This window comes from Astatotilapia calliptera, chromosome 1, assembly GCF_964374335.1.
Source record: "Astatotilapia calliptera chromosome 1, fAstCal68.1, whole genome shotgun sequence".
Lineage (NCBI taxonomy): Eukaryota > Metazoa > Chordata > Actinopteri > Cichliformes > Cichlidae > Astatotilapia > Astatotilapia calliptera.
Window position 1 is genome coordinate 21205512 of NC_137422.1, and position 15143 is coordinate 21220654.

The 15143-nt window shown below is 37.2% G+C and overlaps 1 protein-coding gene across 3 annotated transcripts; it reads right to left on the minus strand.

Moving 5' to 3' along the window:
- Positions 1–349: 349 nt before the first annotated feature.
- On the minus strand, positions 350–13922 carry stk33 (serine/threonine kinase 33). 3 transcript variants are annotated; one of them, XM_026167492.2, is made up of 15 exons: positions 13846–13922; positions 10073–10205; positions 9019–9135; positions 8406–8519; positions 8175–8279; positions 7859–7997; positions 5280–5362; positions 4591–4678; positions 2757–2832; positions 2565–2677; positions 2347–2432; positions 2200–2272; positions 1698–1843; positions 927–1022; positions 350–569 (listed from the first exon to the last, which is right to left on the minus strand). In XM_026167492.2, exons 2-15 carry the CDS (start codon positions 10079–10081, stop codon positions 492–494), a joined length of 1323 nt encoding a protein of 440 aa, XP_026023277.1. In that variant the 5' UTR covers positions 10082–10205; positions 13846–13922; the 3' UTR covers positions 350–491. The 3 variants fall into 3 exon arrangements, with proteins under 3 accessions (XP_026023277.1, XP_080154302.1, XP_026023286.1); XM_080298176.1 differs by lacking the exon at positions 13846–13922 and adding an exon at positions 12148–12252; XM_026167501.2 differs by lacking the exons at positions 8175–8279; positions 8406–8519.
- Positions 13923–15143: the final 1221 nt, after the last annotated feature.

Genomic DNA, 15143 nt, shown 5'->3' on the forward strand with positions numbered 1-15143 from the left:
TGATGTTCTAAAACAATTGGCTATTTAATACAAATAATTTCTCCAGGAGTTTCTCCCCATGTGGGAGATTATCTCAGACGGAGTCTCTTTCTTTTGGCACACGGCAGTCCTGAAGCTGAAACTGAAGCTGAATCAGCTGCAGTGGTTTTCGGCCTCTTTGTACTATTTTCACAGTTATGTGACACTGTGTTTGCTGCTTAGTGTCCGGCCATCACAAAAAGGCTGCACCATTCCTAGTATTTACATTCACATTACTGTTAAATAAGAGATCTCAATTAAATAACAGAATGAAAAACAAAACAATAAATGTATGTCCAACACAGCCACAAAAGGCCAGGTTTGTTTTTGTTTTTCTCTCTCTTCATGTTTTATAATGGGATATGGCTCATTTTTTAGTTTTATTCTAAATGGTTTTCAGTCTTGGAGCTAGCTGGTGGTTTGCAGGGACCAGTTGTACTTTACTGGGGGTAGAAAGTCTCTGGTCGTCTGCCTTACTTGGGTTTGGGGGATTGTTTCTGTCCTGAACTGAGGTCCTTCTTGTCTGTAGGCCTACGCTGCTTTGCACTCGGCTGTGTGGAGAGTTTAACAAGAGCATGAGACTGCAGGCATAAGACTCATATTAATCTTACATAACAGAATTAACTATGACATCCATATAAAAAAAAACAGCTGCATGGCTACACCTTTATTAACATCTTCTAACATCTTTAAGAGGTGAATCTGGCACCATCTAGTGGTAGTTAAACATGAAAGCCAATATACAGAAATTTAGCTATAAAAAAACCTTCTTTTTTTTAATCCAAACGGTAAATCAGTAGACATTTGTAAACTGACATTTTAGATTAGACATGTATGCTGCTGAAAATACACACTAAAGAAAACTTTAAATTAACCAAAAAACATAGGATGTAGGAGATTCAACAGACCTGTGTGGTTGCTGGCTGTGCTGGGGTGTCAGAGCTGTTTATTTGTTTGTCCTGCTGAAGACTGCCACTGCTTTCTTTAGTCTTTATTCCACCGTCCTATGATAACCACAGGGAAAACACGAAACATGGACTTCATGACCACACATAATGGTCTATAAAGAGGTAGTTTAAAGGAAAATTCAGGTTTGTCTTGTTTCATTTTAAACCTTTGACACACACACACACACACACACACACACACACACACACACACACACACACACAAACACACACACACACACTGAGACTCAATTTATGTGAATTATTAGCAGTATTAATTGCTAACAGGAATAAAAAGAAATCAAGACACTGACGACATTACAGTAACTTTTAAAACTGTGTATGAGTGCTTCTAAAATGTTTTTATATTTAAAAGAAAACTTTTAAGGAACCAGGGAAATTTTTTTGGGTGGGAAATCAGAGTAAAGCAAGCATGTGACAAACACATCACACCAGCCATTATGATATAATACAGATGAAATCTAACAACTCTGTAACTCTGTTGTGCTGATCATAAACCTACAGCGATGACTCAAGATAAAACCCAATAATTGCCAAAAGGGGAAAGTGGGGTGTTTAATAGTGAGTGATACAAAACCTACATTAATCACATATAGCACTTAAGTAGATAATAAGAGACCTTAAGAAACACACATTTGGGGTCCTAAAACACATACATAGGCAAGTAATGTGAAAATGTAGAGAGAGCTGTGCTAAAGAGAAACACATTACCAGTTTAGTGGATGTGGAAGATATGTCAGAGCTGCTGTGTCTCATGCAGTTGCTGTTAGTTTCTGCTGAAAATGCCGGGTGGACCGGGACTGAGTCCAGGTTTGCCTCAGAAGTGATGAAGGGTGAAACTTCTGAAGTCTTGTTTCCTGTTTTGGAAGTTTTTTTAGCAACATCTACATTAGGTAGATTCACATGCCTTTGGTTTATCACTGTCATCTGTTTCTTTATAGTCTATGCTAAATGAAAACAAATGCCTCACATTTAAATATTACATTACTAAGTCAATATCACTGCCTTGGCCTTATTTGGCAACTTTTCCAGATCCATTTATACTGTGACCTGCATGTCTGCTCAATTATATATCAGGAGAACTCAAATATAGTAATCAGCATATTAAACTACAGCTTACCAAATGATAGCAACAGTACTAATAAAGTGATCAAATCAAAATCAAAATGATCAAGTGATGACTTGGAAGATTTAATTTAATCTTCATTATTACTTTCTTCCTGCTCCAGGTACTGACGCATCATCTCCAGCACATTGGGTGGTACAACAGGCATAGTAGAGTCACCCTGTTTGACAAAGCGCACTATAAGAGCTCTTCATGCGACTTATCTGAAGTTCATGAATGCTGAAAGTGCCTTACTGTAATCCAGGGGTTCTCTAGTAGCTGATTAGCAGACATTCGGTATGCGGGGTCCACCTTCAGTAGGCAAGTCAAAAGATTTTTAGCTGTTGAGACAGACTCAAGACGATCAGTGAGTGTTCGTAATACCAACCTGCCCAGTAAAACTGCACATATGAAGCATTTGCGCTGCTACTTTATATTACCATAAGAATGTGATTAAGATCATGAAGTGTTACCTGCATCACTGACTGAGGCCCAGATGGGTTGAGAAAATTTGACTCCAGTGTTCATTATCTTCTTAAGTAGGTTTTTCCTTGTTTTGGAGACAAATGGAGGTTCTCCACACAGTCTACAGGGACACATACCTCAGACATGTGCACTCATGAATCGTGTACATGTATAAAAATAGTACGTGTGCGCCTACTTACAACATATACATAATGACTCCTATGCTCCACACGTCGCACCACTGGGTATAACCTCGACCGCTCATCATTTCAGGGGCTGGCAACAACACAAAAATGCACAAATGTATGACTTGGTCTGCATGAGCTACAGAAATTTGTGGTGGAAAACCACTTTGTTAAATGATGTTTTTTAGCACCAGCAGCGCTGCTGAGCCCCATTTCAATAAGTTAACACTATAATAATGTGTGTGTTATGTTTTGTCACCATATTTGCAAGGACACATACACATGCAAGCTGAGTGACACACAAGGTGAAAGTGCAAAACCACAGTTAGAGATAGTAATGAGCCATAAAAGTTAGAGATGAATACATAAAGGTGGAGGAGGCTCATCTTTTGAATATATTATTATATATTTTTAATATATAATGATTTATATCTTTTGTAATGTATTTTAAATTATATGCTGGATCTACAAAACATCCTTTGTGCAACCATGAAACACTCCAGAGACATATTTATATGCTGAGAAAGTAACAAAATGACAGAAGGAATTTGCAGGCATATAGCCCAGCACATAATTGAACAATTATACCAAACAGGTGCTAATGAATCAAATCATTAACGTGGCTAAACCAAAACCATTAACTGTAACAGAAACAGCTGTGTAGGAAGGATTAAAGTGGCTGATACCCTGACATAATAAAAAGGTAAGGATTCTGAAACAGTGACAGTTCGAGCTAAAAAATCTTTAACCGTGAAACAAAATGAGCCTCAGCAGGAAGACAGAAGGTGGTCAGCCTGCAATGCTTGGTCTCTCACAGGCCAACATTTTGTGGCAAACAGGTTTTTCTGGACGTGTAGTCCAAGATCATCTGTAGAACCACACAGAAACGGTTACGGTTCAAAACAAAGAGGCAAGCCAAGGAAATAGAGTGCAGCAAACAATTGATGCATTAAGTTAACATTACAATCTGAGGATTTTCCAGCATTGCCGTCATGGAAGACTTCCAGCCAAATAGCCAATCCTCTGATGTAAAGACAAAGCCAAGTTAACTCACGTATGCAGAAAAACACAAGATGTGGGGTACAGAAATGGAAGAGCAGGTGCTTTGGGACAAGTCATAACCTGAAATATTTGGCTCCAAGAGGAGGCGGTTTAGTCGTCTGAGTGTTAACAAGGACCTGAGAAGTCCTGGCATTAAACATCATCAAGAATAAATTTAATTTGTCCCAGACTGAGTACCTCAAACGTACAACCAAAGTTCTAAAGATAAAAATTCTCCTAATATCTTTGATAATAAAAGGAATGAAGGGACACAATCCCAGAAAACGCTGATCTTAGTATCACAGAGTAAGTCAAGGATTACCAAAGAGAAAGTGGCAGCTGAGGAAGCATAAATTCACTGAAAGACTGGCAATAACTTTATTCCAACTTTTACAAACAGTTAAAGTGAAAATCTGCCTGTAGAAGAATCGGTACTTTTTAAAGGCATAGGGACACCACAGTTTGTATCCCGTTAAGTTAAAAGATAAATATTACTTTTGAAAGCATGACCACTTTACTGGTTTTTTCACAAGGACTAATAGCTTTTACACTGCATTGTAGATATAAGTATATAATAGCATATTTAGTCATAACATTTAACAATATACTTTTTATATAAAAACAAAAACAGCATTTTACAGTCCATTTATGAATTTTGCAGTCTGTATTTAAACTTAAAAATGTCATAAAAATACTTTGGCGCCCTCAGTGGTAGAATCAAAAACAGGAGTGATCTCTGCTACTCTGTTCATCCGCACTGTCATCGTGTTGGTCAACTAGCATGCTGCAGAAGATCCAAATATCTTACCCATATAGATAAGGGTCCCACAGGCGTGTGTCATTATGTTTTCGATCCCGACACCACCTGTCTTCACCGATAATCCAAAGTCTGCCACCTAGGTGGAGAACAGCACTTAGGAAAAAGGTGTCACAAATAAACATGATTCAGTCATGCTGACAAAATCCATATTAGATTCTTTGTTAAAGGTGCTTCAGTAAGGAGCTAGGCAAGTAACATCAATACAAGCCGACACTATACAGAATTTTTCTAGGGGAAAAAAAAATCGCAATACTTGCAAAGTTTTAAAAAAAGAGACTACTCTGAAAAACAATTTATGCTCTGCTATGACAAAACTTTCTAACAACATGTACTATAAGTGTGTTAGTGTATGTGCAGCCAAAGACAAAGACAATCCTGGCCTTGTTTTAACTCATACACCAGGTATCTGCTTTGTCTGGCTCGCCATCAATACAAGCAACATGCTGTGCTCAGCATGTCATCTGTTTAAAGATGCAGTTTAGACTCCATTTGTAAAGGTGGACTATAAAGGAAGACCAGAGGGAGACTATCATAATGAGATAGTATTTAAAGCCTTTACTAACTATAGAGGAGACAGTGGGCGAGGAGAAGGCGCCTATTTGAGGCTTTTTCTCAGTGTGGCAGAGAATGGATAAGATGCATTTATGGAAAGCTCTCAGTTTGGTTCAACATTTTACCTTGACATCGATTTTGTCACCATCCTTATCAGGAGAATTTTTCACAAGAATGTTCTCAAGTTTCAAGTCCCTGTGTACAATATCTGTAGGATGTGAAGAAACAGGAAATTTTACACGGACATAAAAGCTTCAAATATTTTTATATATATTTACAGGATTAGGTGCTGCAATAAATATCTCAATCAATTTTTTTTTTTAAATTAGAAGTAGACCAGTGGTTGCTTAATGATGAGACCAGTGATAACTATTTAATACCAACTTTTCATGAGTCATAGATAAAACATCAATCCCAACATAATTATTGTAATATTACCTGTGCAAAAGGCAAAAACAAAAATGTGGCTGAATTTTGGAGGTTACCTGCATTTTCTAAGTAGTTAATGCTAGTAAAGCAGGGGGCAAATGTCCCCAAAGGGAGTTATAAATACTAACTTAACTAAGCAGATTCATGGGTTGGGCCAGTGGAACATGACAAAACCTTTATGTTAATATTTTGACTTCTTGTGTTGAATTATAAGCCAAGAATTGAAGAAGCGAACAAGAGAAAAATACATATGTAGCCTTTCATCAAGGTATAACTTTATGGTCAGTCACTAGAATAAATTACATGTTCCATACATGCTAACACAGTTATGTTTTTCCTGCTTACAGCAGACCAGGCTGAAGGGCCTTGTTAACTTAGCACAGAGAGGGAAGGCAGGAGGAAAAATACAATTTGCCCTGGGCAGTCCTATTCAGTGCACTATTTGAAGCAACCAATTATACAATGCAACAGTGCTGATGGTGTGTGAAAGGTAAGTTAGAACAAATGATGTGCCCAAAACAAACACCTGAAAATGTTTTTTTTTCTTTTGTCTATTTAACATTTTTTTGGTATGGTAATTATTTTTCTTTAAAGTGCTTTCTGTCACCTGAACTCTCAATTTCTTTTTTCAGTTACGTAACAATTATACACACACTAAAACAGAAGTACCAGTTGTTAAATACACTACTTAGTTCTGCTTTTTTTCTAGTTACTTAATGAAATACTAGTGCAAAGAAATTAATTTCGAACTATAAACTACACAATATAAGGTTTGGTGCATTTAATTCCATTAAGGAATAAGAACAATAAGGAACAATACAGTTCACAGATCCACACAGCAAGCAACTACCAGTGATGCGGGAACCAGAGACCACTGCTGAGGTGAAGTGGGCAGCTTATTTGTTAAAATTTTCTCAGCTTCAAAGCGAGTGATTGAGGAGACTACCAATAAGACAGAAGCATACCACTGACTGACATATGAGGGGTAATTCATTCGAGGCAGGCAGTGGGCAATTACTTTTTCCAAGGGGCAACATGAGAAACTGGGACAGTTTTGGACAGTCGCACCAATAAGATAAGATAAGATAAGATAAGATAAGATAAGATAAGATAAGATAAGATAAGATAAGATAAGATAAGATAAGATAACCTTTATTAGTCCCACACGTGGGAAATTTGTTTTGTCACAGCAGGAAGTGGACAGTGCAAAAGTTATGAGGCAAAAATTAGAATACAATAAGAATAAATACAGTACACAACTGTACAGAATAGAATAAAATACTATATACAGTAGAATAAAATAAAATAAATATACAATAAGATAAAAATAGAATACAAATACAAATACTATATACAACTGAGTAAAAATACAACGATGACAGAAAGGATTATTGCACTTAGTATTATTGCATATGTATGGATGTGTGTGCTTGATCAGTTAAAGTCTTTATTATGGAGTCTGACAGCAGTGGGGAGGAAAGACCTGCGAAATCTCTCCGTTAGATGAACTAAACTCTGCTCAATATTAACTTTATATCTTCAGAAGCTTATTGGCGTGGCCCACCCCAACAGTCCCAGTTTCTCATGTGGCCCATGGGGAGCAATAATTGCCCACCCCTGCACTAGAGTGTTTCCTAGACAATCAGAGCCTGGTATGTCCGCTAGCGACAAGCGAATCACTTCCTGTGTGGACGCCCCTTAATGTGCCGATGGTACATTAAGGGGCGTCAGAAAAAATGTGATCTACAAATTTAAGCCAAGTTATGCAACTTGTCATTTGACAAAGAAAGGTTTCTGGAGAGCTCATTCTCATTACTATCATTAATAAAAATGAAGCCGAAGAACACCACCACAAAAGGACTTTCCATGTGAAAAACTCCTGTTAATTAGTATTGTTCCCTAGTTTGTTCTACATTAGTCATTAGCCACATGAAATGATGCCTCATTACCAAGAACTGTCCTAAATTACCTCTAACCTCAGATTTTACCAAAGGGGAAACAGCATTTCCAAATAAATGGTTTAATTAAAATGTTTATTTCCTGGCAGCTGGGCATTACTGCCATTTTATCAAAATAAGACACCTTGCTACAGTGACTGAAAGCCCTAATGGCAAGGAATATCACATCATTGAGGGCAAAAACAATTTGAATACAATAATGGCATTATAGCACCAGTATAAATTAACTGAAGCACAATTCATTCAAAACACAGGCTGAACTACATTTTTGACAGTATAATTAGCATAGATTAGATCAATCTAGAAAATGACGTTACCTCTTTTATGAAGGTGCACAACAGCATCAGCTAAACTACAGATTATATCCCTCGTCTCGTCCTCTGTGAAGAACTTTTTCCGCTGCAACAGCTCCCTCAGATCACCCCCTTTGCACAGCTCAGTAACCAAATAAATCATCTAGAAACGAGAAGATAAATGCATCTTACTATACAGTCAATTTGTGTGTTCATCAGTAATATTTATGCAGAGCGGCATGCAGCAATAGACACAGTGATATGTTACATGCATTACATTCACCCACTCACTTAATTATGCTAATTTTGAGTTTGTGATTTAAAGGATAGCAACGCTTACCGTGGTCGAGCGGTAGACTGCCTCAAGATGTATTATGTGCGCATGATTCATTTGTTTGAGAAGGTTTATTTCGTTATCCACCATTTCTACTTTCGAACTTCCTGCCTAATGCAACAGAAAGTCAAATCACAGCTGGATTTGTTACCCTCCAAATATAAACTTCCCTTATTAGTGCAACTTTTTAAACACATTAAAAAACAGGCTTCCTCGAGGGATGCCAAACACACTCACCGGTGGTCTGCAAAACGTCTTAATGGCCCATTTTGTCTGTGTCTCTATGTGGGTGGCTTCATAAACAACTCCAAAGGCACCTTGACCCAATTTATTTTCAAATTTATAAATTTCCTATGGGCACAAAAATACTAGAAAACATTAATACATTTGTAATATCCATCTGTTCACCGTCAGTCATATACAGCAGAGGATTTCCCCCGAGCAGGTGTTGAAGACCTCAGGATCATTTCACTGTTGTTTTTCAAAAACATTATGTCCTAACTTAAGACCTGAATTGCAAAGTTGTGAAGCCCTCTGAAGGAAAAAAAACACACCAGTCTCTGGAGCCGCAGAATATAGTATTTTTAATCAAGTTACAAATGATTAAGTTGCTGCTGCAGTTCGCTCAATCTCAGGTCTAATTAACTTGATTGTTATCTGTGTGCACGCAAGACTGAGCACTGGCTGCTTTGGATTTAGAAAAGTGAGCAGTGAAATTAACCAATGAAGGAGGCTATACAGCAGCAAAGTGGAGTTTGGTTTTCTAATGCTGCACATAGTGTGTAAAACAGACGTCATCAAAGACTAGGTTTTACTTTGTCAGTGGGATCGTGTTACAGGATCAACATACCCTGATGTCTCCATCATTTTTCAGCCGCATATCTAGCACATTCCTCTCCGACGTGCATCTACTGGTCCGCACAGACTTCAGGTTCATATCTAGTCCACTAACATCTCCTTTTGTCATCTACAGAAGGAAGGAGAAGGCAGTCATAATCTTTCTTGAATTGGCATGCGTATAAAAAAAATTCATTCTTAACTGACGAGCAGCTGTAATCCTTTGGCTGATCAATTTTTTTAAAATACTAAAATCTGTCAAATTTGTCAAATATTGGTATTACAGCAGGTTTTTCTAAAACAAATAAAAAAAGCAAAGTGATTTTTATATTGTTTTATCTTAAAATCCCAACATCATAACAAGATTATTTTTCATCTTCTAGTCAGTCAAGAAAAGTAATAGCTTTCCTTCATGATCCAGTTTGCCATCATTCCTAATCATTACAGCCCAATCAATCCTTGGCAACCATGTTTCTAAACCCTAAGGCATTACATGTGTCGTGGTAAGAAGGCTTAAAAATAAGGAAATGCTGAGAGACACATAAATATTCTCCAACGCAAGAAATTATCACTGCTAGTTTCAAGCAAGTGTCAACGATTACGTTTATTTTTTAAGCTTCAGCTACTAATGCTGTAGACATTTTTAAAAGTTTCCTAATGACTTTAATTCCAAAAGTCTGGTGTTCAAATAGTGTACAGAATTACTAAAACTTTACTTCTCCCAGTCTAAGTTGTCGCCTTTTTTTCTGGTTTATGGTTTATGACCAAAACTCTTGTCTCTGTCTGAGCCCATATTCACTTTAAGCACAATTTACCCAGCTTGAAAAACAGTCTCTAAAGCCAAATTAAATGTAAAGCAATTATCAAGTGATGACTGGGAGCGATGAAGTGGATCCACCACACGCACAGCAATTAATTATTAACAAGGAAGTGGTGTCTTTAACCTCTTCACTCTGATGCATTATTTTAGCCCTGACAGGGCTCTCATAACAGGCCTGTCTCTCCCATTTTCTCCTGTCTATTTTCCAATCAAAATGATTGTGACAGCCTCTGGAAATTCCAGTCACCTCAATCATAGCTCATTTGTGGAGACAGCAGCATGTGATGAGTGTATCACTGAGGACTTGAGGAGACTGGAGGAGGGTCTCAGCTCCTCAGGTATCTCCCAGACAGAGGTGACTGGTCCTTGGCCCCAGATCTCTGATGCAAAGGAAATAGGATATCAAGTTGATGTTCAGGTTAGGGTGAGAGGTCTGACCTTAAAAGGGTCACAGACACAGGTCTTGAATTGCTTTAAGCCTTGTGTGCCTATCTAGAATATCTATACCTGTGATTCTAACAATTCAATTGAAATGCATGACTTACTTAAATCTGTTTGTTTTTTTAAACTTAAAGTCAAAAACAATTCAACAATACAAACCCAAACTAAGGGCCTTAAAGGAGCAAAGAAAAGAACCGAAGAGAATTAAAGTAAAGACAAGCACTGTACCGCCACCTCTCCCATCAAGATTTTTTTTAAATGTAAAACATAAATGCATCTGACAAAAGCTACAAATTGCCTCCATTGAGGAAATTCACTGAGAGGTTGTGCTCTTTAGTGAAACAGCCACTGACAACACTGAAGAATTGCTAATGGAGTGGCAAAGACATGGTCATTTAGTGGCTTGCAAAGCATGGCCACTTGTGTTTGTTGCATGACCAAATTGCTGGAAATACAATTGGGATTTGAACCACTCTGCAGTGGTGGGGAAGAAGTGTGCCCCTGTGCCACCTGTGTACCTAAAATGTTTTCCATTAAGGTTACGTCTTCCTTCCAGCTACCCCTACATCAGTACTTACAAAATGCGAAATTTTGAAACCTCCCTGAAGGCTAGACTCCTTATTTTCCTTTTCTTGACTTGATTAAGAAAGTGCTGGAGTACCACCAAAATCTATGTATGGATCTTCTTTCCAATCTCTATAGCACTGACCCAAGAAAATACACATAATTATTAACTAGAGCCAGTGAGGAAGGAATTGCAGTGATGGCACAAATAACAAGTCTGTTTTCAACCACAGACACACTGACGGGTGAGCAAACATCAGTACACCCTTTTATATTGAATTTGGTCTCATCTCCAGGTTCAGGAGGTAGTAATTAGAGCCCCAGGTCAAGCCCCTACCAGTCCCACCTCTCCATCATTCTGTCAGACAGCAATTTCAGCTTATTTACATAACTAACTAAATATACAAATGTTTTCCAAATATAAGCATGCTATAACAAGCAAAGAGAAAAGACACATAAGGGTTCATTTAAAACCTTTTCCTACTTTTCTCTACTTAAAACAGCTCTTCTTTCATTTATTCATGATCATGTACATGTAGTTTTTCTAACCCATCAGTGTCAATCATATGAAGCAAGGACTCTGCTGAACATAAAAAGCAAGAATAGCCCCTTGCTGTGGGAAATGATATACATAATGATTTTTGTGATCTTATAGACTAAACAACAGATTTAGTTATCTATTAACTGTAGTCAGCCAATACTAGAAATAGTTGGTATAGATTAGCTGTAGCATACTAAAGGTTGATGAGATTGCATGTAAGTGAAAAATGTTGGTAAGCACACAGAAAAACACTTAGCCCTCTCTGTTTGCCCAGACCAATAACATGTTACACATTTCAATTATTGTTTGAGGCCTTTAGAAGTTCATGTTTCTTTAATTGCATAAACTGTAGGAATAAGTTGGACTCAAGCTCTGCGGGACTGCCTCTAGCTGTAACGAGCAGCTGCTTAAATATCGCCTGAAAATCAAACAAAAACAAAATCTTCCTAACTGCAATTAAAATGTACACTGCCATCCGTTTTGCTCGGGCCCCAATATTACATTTTACTCATGTGAAACTTAATCATTTATTGACAGCTTGGCTTTGATGACAAATGATAAACTTCACAGTCCTAATGAAGCGTGGAATTACATTACCTGATGAGGCAAGAAATTGCATGTTTAGAATGCGAATATCCCATCTACTAAGTTATGGAGTGAATCCTAATATTATGCAGAGATAATCAAAGCTTCTGGTCTAAATGCACTACACCAACAACATTAAGCCATTAAAGCACACACCAGACTAACTAAAGAGCAGTAAAATTACACTGTACCTGGCAGCTGATGGACAACAAGACTGACAAATAAAATGGAGGTGCAACTAAGTTGCTGCTCCCTCACTGCAAACAAGAAATGCATGCAGCTTTCCTATAAACAAATCATTTTAAAGCCGCCCCCCCCCCCCCTCAAAAAAAAATCCTGCTGTGTTCAATGGTCATGTTTGATAAGTGTCTATTGGCAAGAAAACACGCTTTGCCAAAAGGAAGCAAAAGATCAAATTCTGCCATTTGCTCAGGGCTCTCCACATGTTGCTAGGAGATAAGGGCCAACAAATTCAAATTTTCTCATTGGTTTAATCCTGGTTAAAGCTAATCTCTGCCCTTGCTGGGTTCAGCCTTGGGAAGCTAGGGTGGCAGACGTGTAGGAAAATGTAGGCCAGTGCAGAAACAAGAACACCTCAAATTTACATCGATGAGAAGCCGGAGAAAAGTCACATTCATATTGGAATACACAAATGGCCCCACCTGTCAAATACTAATGTCATAACAGCTTCTACAGTATTCATCTGTTTTTAAAAAAAAAAAGAAGCAGTGGGCCTCTTTATGGCCAAATAAAGTTTTAGGACACTTAAAACTACTCCCTTTTACACAGACTGTTTCACATAAGTCAATATGACAACAATAGTACACAAGTGTTATTAATCACATCATTTAAAGCTTTTCTTATTAGTAGCATCTATGTTTCATGTCACCTGCTAAAAAAGTGCTAGCATTTAAATTGTTGTTTGACCGATTAGAATTCAGCAGGTCATTTACATGGATAATGCCGAGTAGAAACTGCGAAGTGACTTTATATATCCAGCTAAAAAAAGAAGTCTTTTTTAAAGAGAGATCTGACCAAAAGGGCAGCAGAAATTTCAACAAATATAACATAAAAGTTCTATAAAGATATTTTAAGCAGCCCTTGATACTTACAAAACATGGCATTTCGTTATTTTATATGGAACCCATTCATAAATGCTGTTTACTACTACTAATTACCAATATAAGCAGACATTAGACATTTAAAAAAAACACACAGAAACGTCTGTAATCACTTTTTGGCACACAATACTATTTCATGTCAAAATGGCTGCAGTTAAAAGGGAATGCCGGGTGGTTTAAAATAAGAGGACAATGTTAAGAGCCAAGAAACATAGTCACTATAACCGCATGAAACACGCATTCAACATCGACTACTCTAAAGTATTGAATAACCGGGTCATTAAAATGAATGTTAAATTATTGTCCTGCTCGGTGTGTAACCTCTGTCATTATACTGCCAGTTAATCTAACACAGAGCCTCAATCCTAACACTTGACGCTTGTAACCAAATGTGCTAGTTAGATAATAACGATAGCTAGTTGAAATCTACAATAATTATATAATTATATATATAATTATATTATATAATTATATATATAATAATAACTGTGATATCCCAGAAACGGCAGGGAGACATTCGGTATCTAGTAATGTAAAAAATCAGCTACTCCTCGCATAAAAACAGCGCAGAAAGCTTTAAAAAAAAGTGACTTTTTTAATAAGGTAACGTCTCCCACGGTTACACGTTGTCATGGCAACGAAACGTGAGGTTGCAAAAACGTTTCCTCTTGAGAAGACAGCGTTAAATAAAGGTGACCCCACTCATACACGCACGGCTGTACAGTGTGTACAGTGTTGCGGCTGTAAAATTCACCAAAAGTTTCTTACCTGTTGGAATGAGACATTTTTCATTCAGCAGGTTGTGCTTCACGCAAAAACTTTTTTTTTTTTGGCGAATGACTACGGGAAGCCAAGAGGGACAGAAAGGGAGTTAAAACTCCACTGAGTCAATAGCGAATGCTTCAGGGGCTAGTAGTAGTTTTTTTTTTTTTTACCTGATGCTTAAAGAGAACCCTATTAATAATGAACCTGACAGAACAAAAGAACAATTCATACCCGAATATTTAAGCATAAGGAGACATGTTTTTTCTTTGCGGCATCTTGAATTTTTCTTGGTTCTTAGTCTCCATCTAGTGGACACATGGAGAGCTTGTCTGGTGAGTTTGAGTTTTAGATTCATTTTGGAATAATTATTCAGGGATGGGCAATTAATGTTTCCCAGGATGCCTGGAACTGGAACTGGTTATAGAGGGCCGCACCAATAGGCTTATAAAGAAATAAAATTGAGCAGAACTGAGTTCGGTGTATTGGTGTGGCCCCTTGGGAAAATGATCTCACATTATGTTTATCATTTTAGATAAGTAAGAAAACATTTATATTAATTATTGTTTAGAGTAAGATCCTAAAAGACACAAGTGGTGAGTAAAGCAAACTTTAGACAGACTTCTTTTTCTTAAACTCTGAGACTTGTTAACTCAGTCAGATGTTAACACGAGCACAACAACCTGACACTAGTGCAGCCTTGCAACCACAATGTGGTTTCTACACTAATATATAGAGCCAGAGTTCCTGTCACATCAGAAAAAAAAGAAAGATCTACTCCAAACTCAGAGCTACAGTCATGTTTTATTTTTTGACATTTCCTTTGGTGTCTGTTGATTTTCATTTGACTCTTTTAAATGTTATTTGAAGGTTGTTTGTTTGTGTTAATTTCCTTTTACACTGAAATCACAAATGGCTTCGTGAGACTCATAATTTGTAGTTGTGCTGGATCCAGGTTCACCCATTTTATCTTGCATTTAGAAATATAAGAATGTTGATGTAATGCAGCTATTTTCTACCCACAGAAATCATGTATTTGAGAGGATATCGCTACAAGAAGTTAGAAAATAATAGTGTGTATACCCCTAACATCCAGCTGTAATACAAATCAAGATAGGGAATCATAGTTCTATCACATACTGTTCCTGTTTGGAAATAATAATTAAAAATGTAAATTTTACTGAATTTTAACAAACTAATTTAACAACTACATTTAAAATGTCATTTGAAATGTTTGAATAAAGATGGTATTCTGAAATGCTTAGCAGATTAGTTCCACATATCTGGTGATGAGTGCAAAAGGC

Coding starts and splice junctions, on each gene's coding strand:
- stk33 (XM_026167492.2), bottom strand. Junction 2,433..2,564: donor GGCCTCAGTCAGTGATGCAG/GTAACACTTCAT, acceptor CTGTCTCAACAG/CTAAAAATCTTTTGACTTGC. Junction 1,023..1,697: donor CTTCCACATCCACTAAACTG/GTAATGTGTTTC, acceptor TGGTTATCATAG/GACGGTGGAATAAAGACTAA.